The sequence below is a fragment of the Acartia tonsa genome, chromosome 14, assembly GCF_053477335.1.
Source record: "Acartia tonsa isolate MP-2025a chromosome 14, ASM5347733v1, whole genome shotgun sequence".
NCBI classification, from domain to species: domain Eukaryota; kingdom Metazoa; phylum Arthropoda; class Copepoda; order Calanoida; family Acartiidae; genus Acartia; species Acartia tonsa.
In genome coordinates this window covers 19136441-19152888 of record NC_137273.1, presented here as the reverse complement: position 1 = coordinate 19152888, position 16448 = coordinate 19136441, and the positions used below count along the sequence as shown (strand labels likewise).

The following is a 16448-nucleotide window of genomic DNA, read 5'->3' as shown; positions in this document are numbered from 1 at the left end:
TTTTTTGGCATAATCATAAAAAAGATATTTATCTTTTTTTGATGAATCAAATGATGGAACAATGGATAATGATTTCATGTCTAATCAATTTTGAAACTTTGCCTATGATAACTTTGATGACTTGCCATGGACTAGATAATGAATTCTAAACAAAACAAATGCTTTTTATATACCTATTATACATGTAATTAAAATAAAAAAGTTTTGCTTTATAAAGAATTTTTTAAAACTTTACAAAGATTAGAAAAAATATTATTTCAGAAAAAAAACATATTTTTAAGATATCAATGATGCTTTGTTTAATAATATTTAATTGGTTTTGGCGCAAACAGCGTTTTGATGGCTTCTGCTTCTTTTGGATTAACCTAGTTTTCAGGGTTAAGGCATAAGTAAATGGATAACTAAGCGTGACTTAATCTAGGATAGCCAATAAAGGACTGGAGGCACCATGAGCTTTTTTTTGGCTGAACAAATTTTGCGTAATGATGTGATTGTGCACGATTATATGGTTAAATGCCCGTCTGAACACTACCCTTTTATTGCACGATCTTTGTCTGAAAAAATTACCCTTGCACGCAGCGTTGTGGAGCCGGAGCTGGAGCCGTTATTTTCGTTAAAAAACGGCTCCGGCTCCGGGTTAGCTAAAATTAGGAATTTTTTTATTGATTATAATTTGGTAACTCTAATGTGTCGTGTGCAAATGCCTCTTTTAAGTTTCAAGTTCATTTTTATCAAAAATTGAACTTTTAAAACCTTAAAGTCAAAAATAGATTTGGCAAAAAAAATATGAGGAGTTTTTCTTGATTTTTAGGTCGGCGCTGGAGCCGCACCAAAATCAAACGTTTCCGCAACGCTGCTTGCACGGTAATGCGTTGCGCCCATTTTTGGCTTTGACATTCCCCCTACTGTAACTATAACTAATGCCTGAAAATTCGATAGTTCTAGGGTAACACAAAATCATTTTTTCTCAAATTAAAAATTAAGTGCAAAAAATATTCAAAGTTTTAAGTAGGTACCTACTTCAAATGGGTCCTATTATGCAATGTATAGGTTTTATTTTACTTATGCCATAAACCCTGCCTGGTTATCAAGTCCTTTGTAATCATGGACAAAGTCTTCCTTGTAATCAAACATCTTGGGAAATTCTTCTTTCTCTTTATCTGAAACAAATTAAGCATGCTAGGTAATACAGTTGTTTGTAGTACACTTTGTCTTTCTGTCCATCCGTAACTTTTAGAGGTTATTCTCTGTACCAATGAGCTGGGCATTCAGTATATAATTTACTTTGTCCGTCGGTCTGTTTTCATGCTCGAAATATAGGACGGTATTATCAAAAATACTTATTTTTGCAACGGTTTCGTGATTTTCTATGAACCATCATGTATTCTCTCTTTATTATCCTTTATGTAGCATTTGAACATCTACTCTGTAACACACTGAGACTTTGGTCGTTTCTGCAACCATGAATTTTTTGTACTTCGCTACTAATGAATGTTGTCATACTTGTCTTTTTTCTACCAGAAGTATCAAATGTTAATATTGTTACTAGTATTTGAGTTTAGCAATTACGATATCGTAAACAGCTGAATACGTTACCTGTATATTGGTCCAAAGATTTGGGTACTGGCCGGACTCCAGGTATTTGGTTGGTTACATTCTCCAGTAATTCTTCAGGTACCTACACAATAAGATTTTTCCAGTATGGCCTTGAAACCTAATAATTTCAGCTGGAGAACAACCTGTTCTAAGCCATACTAAAAAAAATCATGTCTCGAATCGAATATTAGAAACATATAAAATCATATCATATAAAATCATATCATATAAAATCATAATATTAATTCTAGTTCAGGGGTGTATATTCTGCACAAGATTAATTTTTTTTCCCTGCTGCAAATTTTTATATTTTTTTCCCTCCTAGATTTTTCCAGCAAGGAAGGGGATAAAATGGAAAAATATTTTCAGAACTTCTTATTTTATTCATATCATCCCCCCTCACACATATTCTTTACGTTTTTTTTACCAAAGAGGGGAGAAAAATGCTCTAAGTTCTCTTAATTTTTACATTTTCCCCCCCAAAATATTTTTATTTTTTTTACCCCGTAATTTTTTATTTTTACCCCCCCCCTCCGCCCCCCCCCTCCTTAGCAGGGTCAAATTTGCAGAATATACACCCCTGTTCTAGTTATATTTTTCTGCCAATATAATACGATGCAATATATTAATAGTATTGATTCTTATTTAAAGTATTTGAAATATATAGAAGGCTAATTAACTGCATTAGATATGGCTTCCTAGAATTGGGTTTAAGATTGTACAGACGGATGCAGTTCTCATGAAACCAATTGTCCTTGTTGAAACTTGTATTTTTACCTTTTCATCTGGATAAATATGCAGCCTAGCCATGAATTTCGGTCTCAATAAACTTCCCTCAATATTATTATAACAAGCCTAAACAAAATATTTTGACATTCACAATATTTTATATCTCTTAAATCTTGCCTAAATTCCTACCTAAATAATCCAGCGAAAAAATATGAGATCTAGATTTCTACTCAGTAAACTTTAATGGAATAATCCGGCCATGGTTTTATTGGAAGAGTCGTTATTTTTTTTTATTTTATTCATACAATGAGTCAGCTATAAATTACTTAGAAATAGGTAACTTATATCCTCTTTTGAGTTTGACGGATTATTGAGTCTAATTGGCCATTTAGAATTATAAATCTATATATTATCCAGCGTTTTATCGAAGCATTAAATATTACATGGCTTTAATTTTTTTCTTCTAATACAATATAATATTAATACTATCTTGTAATAAGGTTTCTAATAGAACAAAGAATATTTTTAAAAGACAAAGGCTATATTGGTTGTGTTGTTCATTTTGGGGAAGCTCTAAAAAACGGTTAGCAGCAAAGCTGCTATATTTCTATTTGGGCCTTTCTTTCATACAACATTCATTCCATTCATCAAATACAAAAACAATCATGAATGTAGCTTTAGAACAAAATAAAAGGTTAACCTTCCACATGATTAGGGTTGGGTCTCTATCGTGCAACTGCCAGGCGGGAATCCATAGGGCTCCATTCACATTTCCCATATGTTTGTAAGCCTAATTAGATAAATAATAGAAATGTTAGGTAGGTTAGGTACCTAGTTCAGCAACGCCAAAAAACGATTTACACCAATGGATTTTTTCGTTCTAAACAGTTTACCAAATTCAGTAAAAAATGATGAAAATACAAAATATTTAGGGGATTTTTTATTTAAAAAGTACGCAGAATTGAACATAACATAACCACAGGTAAATAAATTAGCCAGGCTTGTGATACCTCTCTACCCCCTTAAAAATAAACAAGGAAAAAACTTTTCACCTTGGGATAACCAGTATGGTGAAAATATACTCGAAATTGCCATTCTCTACCTGCATTACAATGGAAGTGTAAAATTAAAAAATATTAAAATGGGGACGAAATTTAATTAATGTTTTCCCTCATAAGTGCATATGGAGCCCTTAGCTTTAAAAATATGAAATTCAGTATTTTTTCTCCTATGTCTAACCCCTGCAGGCAGGGTGGGGAAAAACCCAGGGTTTTTTTAAAAAGCCCAGCCCAACCCAACCCAAAAACCCTTAAAAACCCAGGGTCTTAAGGGTTTTTATGGGGGTTTTATTGTTTTGTTTTTTTTTTTAAAACCCTGGGTGGGTTTTTTTGGGTGGGTTTTTTGTATGCCCACCCTGCCTGCAGGGGTCTCTAACCCAACGGTGCACTTACAAACCCTTGATTAAACAATGAAAACTCGGATTTCCCTAATTTTTATTTATCTAAAATAAGGTTTGGGGTTTCCATGGTTGCCTAGGCACTTTAAGGAAAACTCTCCTTTAATCAAATATATGTGGAATTCAATTCCTTCAAAATTGTTAGGTATTTAAATACCTTACATTAACATTTCTTAAATAAGTAGTATATAATATAAAATATAGAATAGGCCTCGCAATGTTATTTGATTACTGGAAACAACAAATGAGCTGTGTAATACTTAGAACTTACCTAATAAAGCAATTTGTTTACTATTAATAACAATAACATGGTCCCCGCAATCATTGCTGGGATGGTAAATTGGTTTCATTTTTCCGTCCAAATGTTTTGTTATAATCTAAAATATGAACAAGAATAAAATTAATAATAATAATTGCGAAGTATAACATTTTTTGTAAAAAAAATTGACTCCTTTTTGAAAAAAAGTGTTACATACATAAAATTCTGATAAATTTTGGATTTATTTAACCTTGATTTTAATAACATCCTAATTAAAAACAAAACTAAAGCTTATCATTCACCTAAATAAACCTTCCTTGAAATTGGAAATTAGATCAAGTCTTTGGCGAGATCTTGTTTGACTAACAAAAAAACAAAAAACTTAATACTTCATATTTTTTATATTTCTAAAAAAGATTTACATACCTTAGCGGAATGAAAAGGATTTTGCCACTTGGCATCATAAATATGCCAGGTTCTGGCAAAAGTAGACCACTGCTTTACCCTCTCAAATCTAGACATTTTAGTTGTGGGTTTTCAACAACTAGGACCAAGTCTAATCTGAAATTGTCTAAATTTTGGCATGATACAATCAGGAGTAAGAACAAGTAATCTGATAGTTTAGAAATAAAATTAAGATTTTCATCATACCTAGAGGAAGAGTTGTAACTTATTCTAATGGAGGTTAAATCCATAATTAAGAAAGGAGAGGGACAAAATTGTTATTTAATAAAATAAATTAACTAAACCAAGAAAACTACCTAAAGTACTACTTATGTTTTAAATTAGGAAAAATTCCGACATTCCCCATAAAATAAAATGGCTAATAAAAATTGAAAAGTTGTTTTGTTTATCAGAATACTTGTCCACGGATACAATAAATATTCTACATCATATTGCTTTAGTGAATCTTTTATCAAGACTCAATTAAAAATACTAATACATTATCTTTTTAACTCTTAAAAAATTCTTAATATTTCTAAATTCTACCTTCATAAGAAGTTTTCTCGTATTTATTCGAATCCGGTGGATAGGAACCGGTTCTCATCCATACGAAAAAACTATGTCTAGCATCGTATTATATCCAGCTTTCTACGAATATAGAAATGTACAATCATAAGATTAAAACTAGTTTTTTTAGCCCCGAGGTGCCGAACTTGTACTTTCTATATCCGCGGAAAGCCGTTTATAATACGATGCGAGAAATAACTATTCACAACTTTACAAAATGAGAATATTCAAGAAAGAGAAACTAAATCTATAGAAGGTGAAAGACTTTCAAAATTTGTCATTTTCAAAATTAAATACATTTAATTATAGTTTTAGTTAAATCAAGCGTTTATCAGCTGTTTAACTAGGTATACATAACTCTTTCATGAATTGCCTCCTGAAATATTACATTTTTATTGCTTAAGATTAAATCTTTTTTCAAAATCAAAATTTTAATATAATATTAATCACATTTCATTTTAATATTTAAAGCTTAAAGGTTAATACATTCAATATTACGAAATAATTTTAATAAATGCAAAATAAGCTTTAGCTGCAAAAATTCCATTATTTGTGATTCATAAAGTTTCATACCTATCTATTATTTTAATGCTAAATTAGAATATGTTTTATAAATTGGTAACATTGCTGAGGTATTAAAAGCTGTATAAAGTACATATATCTTTATATATTATAAGAACATGAACTTCGAAAAATCTCCAGAAAGGGGGTGTTAATGTATGTAGAAATTCCGTAAAACTTGGCAATGGCATTTCAGTACATTTTATATATCATATTCTTAAGCTTTCTAGGATGTTTTTATAAATACAAATCACCATGCTTTACGGGATCTCTACTTTAATGCACATCCCTCTTTATTCTTTTGCTTAAAAGAAATATATAAAAAGTAAATATATTTTGCCTGTAATTTTAGGCAGTACAAATACCTAAAGGTTGTAATAAGTGGAAGCAAAATAGATTTCTACAAATGAAACATGCATATTTTGCATTATAAAATAATATTTTTAACTTACAGTCTACACATGCAAAATCTTAAACTACAAAACTACTTTTCTAATAAATCTCTATTCTATTATAAACATCACAAAATGGTACATAATTTCCCTACAATAATGAATTTACTATACAAATTCCATGTTTATACCTAAATATTCAAATTTTACATATACTAAGTACCTATAGTAGAAATCAATAATTTCATATTCTAAAAATTTGAGGTAAATTCAAAATAATAAAAAAGGTACATCATAAAAAAATTAGTTTTAAAATATTAAGATATTTTAACTTTAAAAAAAAAATAATTAATATCTAATAGTTTGTAAATAAAGTTATAATGTAATAGTCATTTAAATAATTGAGCAATATAATTAAGGAAGACAAAATCATAATAATAATCTAACTGTTAGAAAATTTTTAGAGAATCATATTAATTCATACTTATGTGGTGTTTATAAAATGTTGAAAATAAAAAATTTCTATTAAAGTCTATTTTTGAGATCACTAATCAGATCTACATATATATTTAAGTTCTTATGGTTAGTACTTATTTAATTTTTTGGTTTAACTAATCTTTTTATAAAAATTCCATTTTAATTTTTCCTTGTTTTCCATTTAAGAAAAAGTTGTTAGTTTTAAAGCTTTTAAGCGTAAAAAGTAAGTTTTTTTTTGCAGTATGATAAAAATTTATATTGAAGAAACTTGATGGAAAAAACTTGAATTCAATATTTCGTTCAATTGTGTAATTTTATAAACTAAAAACAAGGACAACTTTAATACTAAGTAGCACAGCAACAACAAGCTGTTAATACTATTAATACAAAATCCTGAATTTAAGTGAAAGAGTACTTATAACTTATAGTTGCGTTACTAGTTTTTTAACCCTATCTAATTTATACATTTTAATATGCTGAACCTATAAGCATCTGTAATTATTGAGTATATAATAAAATGAAGTAAATATAATGGTAGTGAGGTAGAGAATAGAACTTGTGGTAGCTTGTCTTGGCCCATGGCTTGATAATCCATAATAGATCTGAAATTAGATTGAATTATTCCACTTGATTGAGACACTAGCGTTTACGCGCGCCATAAGTGTAATCTAGGCCCACTTAAGGGATCGTAATAAAGCAGATTTTTATGCGAGAATTTTCATAGGAAGGTGGAGATAACCTCCCAAAAAATAGTTATATACCTTCCATGGACCTCTAAGAAACTTTACTGTAAAGGAAAAACATATTGGTCTAGCAATTAACGAGATCTTTTGCTACACACAGACTGATAAAATTCCTGGTTCAGGCAAGGATAAACATTTCAAAGAAAGACAGCATTTATTTAAACAGTTTCTTTTGACTGAAGAAAAAGTTAAAGTAATAATAGGTTTTTCATTTGCTATATCCCTCCCTAAAAATTATATTAAATCTTACCTCAACGGATTCTCTTACAGCATTTATGTCTTCAGATTCATTGCTAAAAAAAAGAATAGGTAAAAATGTTAGTTTTGGTAAATTTTTTACACCCCCTCCCCCCCCCCCCCCCAACACACACAAACACAAACAATGTTCATAATAGATACATCTGATTGTTAATTTAGGCATGTTAGAATTTTCCTATCGATTTCAAATTCAATTCATGCATGAGGATTCCTGTAAGTTGTAACAATGGACTACGACACAGCTAAGGTACAAACCTGTATAAATCTGGAGCAGGTAGATTTTGCCATAATTCATTCACTTTAGAATTCTTATTGCCACCTCGTTCCTGAACATGAATAAAGTTTTGGGTACAAAATTATGATAAAATAATGCCCAAGACAGATTCGCAAAACTTTTCATAAATATTAAAAAGCTTTTTTTATGTTCTTTGTCGTATCTTTAAAAAAAACAGCTAAAATAATCGTAGATCGCAGGCTGCCTGCCTAAAGTTGTCCTTTCTTGCCAAATTAAACTATTTAAAATCAACTAGGTATATCATTTTAAAGTAAAAAAAACTAAAGAAATTTTAAACTTTTTACCTTGTCCATTTTTAATTGATGTTCTAGTAGTTGAAGGAAAGCTTTGGTTTTTTCTTCATCTGAAAGATCATGGAATGTTCCTGCCACCCGTCCAGGCTTTCCATTCATACCTGGGAAAAAAATCATATTATATAGAAATAAATTTTGTTTTTGTCTGAGGCTTAAGATTTCAATAACTACTAGCCGAATTGAGGTCTCCTTTTGAGAGAAACGCGAAAAGGTTGCAGGTAGGTCTTTTAATATTTTTTATTTTATAGCTCTGGGATGGTTTTAGGCTATTTTCTACCCCTTTAAATAAAGAGTACCTAAATGCTAGGTACGCCGCAGCTAATTATAAATAAGGCAAGATGATGTGTGTCTGTTTGTCTCTGTTTGTAAAATAAGACCTTGTTAACTGCTTGTCCTTCTTGATTGTCTTTCACAGAGAAGCTTCTTATATGACGAGTTTTTATCTTTCTAACTGACAATGAGAAGGGTGGGTCATTCCCAAGATCAAATGCATTAGAAAAATGATAAGCCTTCCACAGAAATATATCTATTTTACTTAAAGACATCTATACCTGGAAACCTTGGGCCGTTCCAGGCATTTAAATCCTCATCAAAACCTACTTCATCTACTTGATAACCTGAAAATCAAATAAGGAATAAAAATACCATTTTCAAAAATATTTTTTTGTTGAAATTGTGAGACATTTATAAAGCTATCACTCTGCTTTAACTTGCGATTTCATAGAAATCCCATGCCAAAGGAAAAAAATTAGGTGACTTATGATCTTTAAAATAGTTTGCAGCTATAATATTATTAAACAACTACAAAATCTAAGAGGCAATGGGCTTAACTATCATGTTAAGAATGATTATGCATTAACGAGAAATTGATAGGTACGAAAATACGTTTTCGGGCATATAACGTATTGATATAGTCTATATATAGAGTAGCTGCTCTACTGAAAATGATTTATTAGTAGTACCTGCTTTCCTAACCAGGTGAATGACGGAATTGTTACCAACAAAATGCCCGGCACCAAACACAAAGAAAAATGACTGGTCGTCATTGTTCAATAATAACTCTAAAAAAATATATGTTCAATTCAAAATGGATTAATTTTCATGAAAAACTGATGTCTTCTATTAAAGACATACAAACATCATAAAACTTAGGATACTTACTTAAAGTCAAAAATAATGCGAAGAAAAATAACAAAAATTTATTTAGACAGACACATAAACTTCATGACTGAAAATTATTTGGCAATGCTTTCTGCCGAAAAACTTTTGTGAGACCATTGTTTTGGAGATAAAACAGATAAAACTAACTCAAATAAAATTTCTGACAGAAAAAGAATTTAAAAAAATTGAAATTTAGAATGCGACCACTTAAAAATGTATTTAATTAATAAAAAATATGCAAAAACGACATTCAAATGCTTTCCACTTATTATCTCAGTTGCTATTAGTGCTAGATGGCTACTAATTTTTGTGCATTTCCCCAGTTTAGTAATGAATTTCCGACTATAAGTCAGTCAAAGTCATATTTCGCTTCCTTACCCTTTATTTACCAACATTTTACCAACAACAATACATACAATTGTAGAGCTATTTGTAAATGAGATTAAAAAATTTATTGAATCAGAACTATGGCTTCATGGTGCTCCCAGGAAAGGCCTTGAGTCTTAGAATCAGGAACTTTTGTCCGTTTCAAAATATCATGTTCCTAGTCTTAGAAATGACTAAAAAATCATAATTTTTTAAGGTTTATTGAAAATTGTCCAATTTGTAGAGGTTTTTGGAGGTTTTTATCAGGTTTTTTTTTGAAACGGTCAAAAGTTCCTGATTCTACTCCTCAATGCCTTTCCTGGGAGCACCATGAAGCCATATTTCTGATTCGAAAAATTTTTGACACCCATTTACAAATAGCTATACAATTGAATGCCTGGTCGTCAGCGGTTTTAAGACTTAGGATAAATTTTAAATCATCCAGAGGTGTATTATACTCCTAAAAATCATTTGCAGATCCCCGCTTTGGTCTCACAAAAAATGTCAAAAATCGACCCACCCTACTACACCCCCCCCCCCCACACACACACACAAATATTCTTTTTCTTTTAATTATAAAAACAAAACTTGCTAAAAAATATAGAATCTTGAAAATCTAGGTAAATATATGTTGAAAAAATATTAGTATTACCTATAACTCTTCTGCTCATTTTCTTATTTCTCCTAAAAATAGGTATTTTAAGATTTTATAAATAAATAACAATTTATCAATTGTAAATACTATCCATAAATACACTAGTCCCCAAAGTTTATGAAGACATTTACTTAATCGTTAGCTTAATAATTTTGGGGACTTTTATTGAATTCATATTGGTTGGTTCAATAAGTTGAATGTCCAAACATTTCAAACACTATTTGTAATCTACAGTAGGTGTAATTTTGTGTATCATCATTGGGGATATACATCAATTTATCGGCCATTACCTTATCACTTTACTAGCGGCGGCGCCCCTAGCATCTAGGGGCTCTATATTTCAAGAGGTAGGAAAGCGCAAAAAATTGGCTTAAGACCATCCCAAGACATAAATCTGGAAATAAAATAGCCTAAAACCACCCTGGGACATATTTGAAGAATCTTTGAAAAGGAGAACTAAATCGGTTCATAGGTTAGTGAGATCCTTCGTAACAGGCAAAAAAAAGCTTATTACTTTATATAGTCAGATATCCATGTTAAGTAAAATACTATATGCAGAAAAAAATAAATATTCACCTATTAATTAAATGCTCTTTAAAATATTGATTAATTTCCTCAGAAATTTCTGCTTGCTCCTTGCTTAAATCTGATTTGGGAGTCAGAAGAGGTACCTGAAAAAAAGATAATCTACAAATGGGAAAAATCTCAGTAAAATAGAAGAAATTAGATTGATACAATGTTTTAAAATTTCTAAAATACACTTTGAACTTCATCAAAATTAAAAGAATTTCAGATAAATTATGAAAATCGTGGGTAAGATAAGATTAATTCATCTTATGTTGCCCCTTCCCTAATACCTGCCTAGATAGGGATATATTCGCATTAAAAAATGAGGGCAAAAAACATAGGGTAGCGACATTTACAACAGAAAAAAAAAATTTGGAAACCATTATTTTGGAGGTCCATAGGCCCTTTCACGTGACGGCTGATGAGGCCTGATAATTACCTTTGATGAATATTCCGAAGAGAACATGCTAAACGAGTCTATTTCTCCACATTTATAACTATCAACTATTTTCTCCGTTGTATATACAGGGGTACTCCGTCCAAACCTTCAAATAATGCAACAATGATGAAATTCTAAGAGAACAAACAATTTGTAAAGTTATAAAAAAAAGTAGTGAACCAAACTTTGAAATAAACTAATTGCAATATAGAACAAGGATGACAACATAAAAAAAGCGAAGCTCTAAAATCAGAAGGAAGGACAAAGGAACAATAAATCTTGTATAGTGACATAACTTAATAAGCAGAACATTAGGTACTTTGTAAGTCTAAGCAAAATTCTACATTAGTTTGCTGCAAAATTGCGTAAATATACGATACCGTAAAAAGACATACTTTATTTTTTAGGACTTGATCATAGGGATGCCTCGCTTATAATATTGAACTTTGTTGTTGTCTTGTGAATCCTTATTAAAACAGACGAATAGGACGGACCGAACCTAATTATAGAAAAGCTTCGCTTAAAAAATATTTCAAAGCAACAAAAAGGCAATAAGCAGGTAATCAGTAATAAAAAATATCTTTACCTATAACTATCCTGTTCTTCTAAAGTTTGGTTAAGAGCAAAAATAACTTGCCCCAATGAAAGCCCATTAATAGGACCACATTGCTCCTCTACAGTCTCTACGGCTCCTTTGCCCTGGAACAAAGAAAACATTTGATTGTTCAATTGTCATAGCAGTGGCTTTAATAAAAGGATATAGGGATAGCCTTGGCGCATAAAAGGTGGGATTTATTGCTATACACTGTTAGAACCTCCAATCATAGGAGAATTTTCAGAACAAAATATTTTTTTTGTAAAATAAATCTGAATTTGTACAATTAGATAGATAGATAGATTTATTATTCTTGGGTGTACATACATAGAAAAAAAAACTACAATAATAAATGAATTAAATGAATATTATATACATTTATATATACAGAAAATTTTATTGATATAGTTAATTTATAAAAATATTTTCTTCCCAAATGGCAGTTTCCTAAAAAATAGGAGTATGCAGTAATGTGTATTCACACATTGTTTTCATACAGGCCATATAAATAAGACAAAAAAAAAGATAATAAGCAATAAATGAAATCATATTGGAGAGGAAAGAATGATAATAGGAAGGATTGATTAGGGCATACAAGTCTCACACCATTATTGCAATAATAGAAATTTAAAAAATTTTAAACAAATAAATTTTGATTAATTTATCAGATTTCAAACAATATTGAAAAGAAATATAAATTTATCTACATTCTTGACATAATGGGTTGTTACACACTAGAATTAAGCTTGATAACAAAGATTCTTTTAGATTTTTAATAAATTTTTTTCTTGGTTGATTGTGGGTTAATAAATCATTATTACAATGGTTATTCCATAATTCTTGAAAATGATACTTAGGAAATCTTTCAATAGATTTAAACTTCGGCTTTTTAACATCAAACATATTTGAGTTTCTAAGATTTCTGGTATGTAATTGGTTACGGCGAAGCCATGTACCTTGAAAGGAACTTGGTAGCTTACTGTTTATAAAATCATACATAAATAATAATTTCAAATAATTAGCTGATTCATGTAAAGGAAGGACATTCATTTTTTTAAATAAAGGCATTGTGTGTGAGATGTGTTTCTTACTAAAAACAATTCTTATTGCCTTTTTTTGCAATTTAATTAATGGTTCCATAGTAGATTTAAGACCACAACTCCAGGCAGGTAAACAGTAAAGTAAATGACTATTTATAAGGGAATGAAAAAGCATTTTTTTGCTATCTAAATTCAGTATATGTTTAGCTCTATTTATAAGAAATAAGGAACTAGAAATTTTTTTACGTAAATGTTCTACATGATATTTAAAATTTAAAGAAGGATCTATAAATACACCTAGGAATTTAATTGCAGGAATATTGCTACTTGAATTGACATAATTTAAGATTTTTATTTTCTCAGGATCAAACTCATTTTCATTGTTAAAGTTTAGCTTAATATTAAGAGCATTCCAATCAATAGTATTTTCGTTTTTATTAAATATCATAATTTTAGTTTTATCAGGATTTAAGCTCATTTGATTACTCCTAAACCAATCAGATATCTTTTTAAGTTCATTGTTTAATTTCAGTTTTATCTCTGTAAAGTTTTTACCAGAAATTAAAAAATTACTGTCATCAGCAAATAATAGGGTAAATAAATCAGTACAGTTTTTAAGATCATTTATGTAGATTAAAAATAGAATTGGTCCTAAAATAGAGCCCTGTGGGACGCCTCTATCTATTTTCAGCTTTGTTGAGTCAGTGTTGTTTACATGTACAAATTGCTGTCTATTACTTAAATAATTTTTAAACCATTCAAGTTCAATGCCATTAATGCCAATTTTTGACAACTTTTTAATTAAAATATGGTGTGGAATTGTATCAAAACATTTTGCAAGATCACAGAAGACTCCAATTACAGTTTTATTATCGTTTTTTGCTTCGGCTATATAATTTAAGAGGTGTACCACAGGGTGTATTGTAGACTTTTTTGATTGAAATCCATACTGATGTTCAAAAATGATATTATTACTAATCAAATAACAAGAAAGTTGTTGATAAATGACTTTTTCTAAAACTTTTGAGAAAATAGCTAATAAACTTATTGGCCTATAGTTTGATGGATCAGCTTTTTCATTAGAATTATTCCCTTTTAACTTAAAAATAGGTATAACTTTTGCGATTTTTAATTCAGAAGGTATTTTTCCAGTTAAAATAGTTTGGTTAATGACATGAGAGAGAGGAAGAGCAATAACAGAAATTATTTTCTTTAAAAAAGAATTTGACAGGCCAAAAATGTCCATACTTTGTTTATTTCCCATTTTTTTAACAATATCTATAACTATATTTGGGTTTATTGTATGCATTTTAAAACTGGAATTATAATTAGGTATATAGCTACACGGATCAATGTTAGAAGGATTTATTTTAGATGATATCTTGCTTGCTACAGAAGTGAAGTGTTCATTCAATTTCTCAGAAATTTCTGCATTATCCAAATATATAGAATCATTAAACTTCAATTACTAGGTAGAGAAGCTAAAATCTACATTTAATAATATGATGAAATAGGCAGAAATTTATTTTTGTCATATTTTTATGTTTATTTTTTGGTTCTCTACACTAAAACAAAATTAATAGAAAATAATAAGTTTTAGTTACCTTTTTATGTTTGACTGCTAATTGAGCTAAGTATAAATCTAATACTGGAAATCCCCTAAAACATTGATAGCTATAATATAATAATGGTTATTTAAGTCTACCATTTTAAGTTCATTTTATAAAATCAAGATTAGAACAAAATTTAATTAGCATGTGTTTACCAAGAGAATCAAATCAATGTTGGAGAATATCATTCAAAACTGAATGCATAAGTCACCTTGAAGCAATATCACTCGGGGTTAAACTGTACAACATCATCATGGCCCAAACAGGTCTTTTTCTGACCCAGTTTCCTGATAATTTAAAGTTAAAGGTAAATATTTTATTTTATATACTTAAGTATTTAAAACAGGAGATTAATATATAAATCCTTTACATACCTACAATTATTAAGATAATACCTAATTAAGATTACTTTTCATTTTCTGTTTAATACTTTGAGTTTAACTTCTGTAGGAATGGAAAGCAAAGAATGGATACTATAATACCTGTTAATGAATCAAAAAGGTACTCAGGGCGTAGGCCCCTACCCCGCTGGTCTGGGGTCAACCAACTTCCCATTTCTCCACGCACCCAACTAAGGTGGGACTCCAGGCGTCTGAATACCCCTTCTGGCAGAACCTAGTAATTTCATAAATAAAATTAGAAGTAACATGATGATTGTTTGTAGCGAATGATCCATCTAGCCGCTTAATCAACATGATTTTCCTTCACAGTGAAAATTCTTTAAGGTACCGTTTATGTTTTAACTGTATTGGGGGAGGGTTCCCCCACGTTCCCAATAGAAATCCTCATTATTGTCTAAATTGAATACCTGAGTTAGATTTATTCCTTTTGGAAGAAGTTGGCATGTTGTTAGCGCATGGATAGTATACGCATCTGTAAGGTCAAGCTCGAAATAAATTTTGTTGGCTCTCTAAAAACAAAGAAATTAATTAAATGATAAATAATCTCAAAACTTATTCGTCTATCATTTGTGAAATCAAATATTTTTTTAACCCTTTGTTTAAGAGTACGTCCAAGCTGTTAAGTATAAAACTTTTGTAATATGATTATTTAATTTGAAATATTTCTGTAACCTAATCATCACAATAGTAATAATACCTACGTTTTTAGAAATAAACTTACCATGAAAGCCTGTTTAACATTATCTGAAATGTAATCCCAAACTCTTGTATATGGAACATGAACTGATCCAAAAAAGTAGGAAGGTGGGGAAGTATTTATCCTAAAAAAAAAATATCATAACATTAAATGAAGTTAGGTTGTACTATTAATAGTAAGAAAATGAAGAAGGTCCTGATTCATAAATGCATATATTCTTAGGACTTTAAGACAAAGGTTATGTGTAAAAAATTTGTTCAGTCAAAGGTATGTACTATGCATGTAACCCTGTGCATGTGTATATATATACCAAATAAAAATGCATGTTAAATCCTCAATTATCTATGTACTTTACCTCCATAGGAAAGAACTTCTTTTGGGACTTGAGCAGTTTAATGTAGAATCATCGTGTGTGTTGGACCTAAAATATGTATTATAACAACACATTTTTCTGTATTAGCATTTATTAGAATATATAATACCCTTCGAGGTATTTAGTAACAAATGTTCAACAAAATATAACACCTACTGTAGTAATATTAGGGAATTTCTATATTTCCATTAGTTTCAATATAAACAAGTTTCTTACCCACTTTCAAGGTGTGCAGGATAAATTACAGTACAAAATATCTAAATAAGAATCAAATGAAATATAAATATATATAAATAGGCTGAAATTAATTATATTTTTATAAATAAGATTTGTATGTATTAAACGCAAATTACTTACAATAACTAAAGAAAATACTTTTCTCGGAGTCATTTTTATTATTTACATTCTTTATTCTTTGGAGAATACGTCACATTATGTATCTAAAAATATACAAACTTAATTTTTTAAAGCTAG

The 16448-nt window shown here is 29.7% G+C and overlaps 2 protein-coding genes across 5 annotated transcripts; both read right to left on the bottom strand.

Annotated features, from left to right (window-relative positions):
* Positions 1–152: 152 nt before the first annotated feature.
* On the bottom strand, positions 153–4606 carry mRpL13 (mitochondrial ribosomal protein L13). The gene is made up of 8 exons (XM_080147572.1): positions 4467–4606; positions 4053–4158; positions 3378–3427; positions 3026–3115; positions 2374–2451; positions 1597–1678; positions 1081–1160; positions 153–365 (listed from the first exon to the last, which is right to left on the bottom strand). Exons 1-8 carry the CDS (start codon positions 4560–4562, stop codon positions 300–302), a joined length of 648 nt encoding a protein of 215 aa, XP_080003698.1. The 5' UTR covers positions 4563–4606; the 3' UTR covers positions 153–299.
* On the bottom strand, positions 4601–16448 carry LOC145305772 (metalloprotease TIKI1-like). Of its 4 annotated transcripts, XR_013874709.1 has the most exons (20): positions 16332–16448; positions 16191–16231; positions 15957–16022; positions 15626–15725; positions 15312–15413; positions 14986–15118; positions 14715–14790; positions 14498–14552; positions 11845–11957; positions 11259–11364; positions 10829–10923; positions 10250–10281; positions 9033–9131; positions 8622–8687; positions 8062–8171; positions 7738–7808; positions 7475–7517; positions 6964–7083; positions 4903–6487; positions 4601–4653 (listed from the first exon to the last, which is right to left on the bottom strand). XR_013874709.1 is itself a non-coding variant. In XM_080147568.1 (19 exons), the coding sequence occupies exons 1-18, from the start codon at positions 16362–16364 to the stop codon at positions 6964–6966; spliced, it is 1461 nt and encodes a 486-aa protein (XP_080003694.1). In that variant the 5' UTR covers positions 16365–16448; the 3' UTR covers positions 4601–6487. The 4 variants fall into 4 exon arrangements, 3 of the variants coding, with proteins under 3 accessions (XP_080003694.1, XP_080003695.1, XP_080003696.1); XM_080147568.1 differs by having other exon boundaries at positions 4601–6487; XM_080147569.1 differs by having other exon boundaries at positions 4601–5628.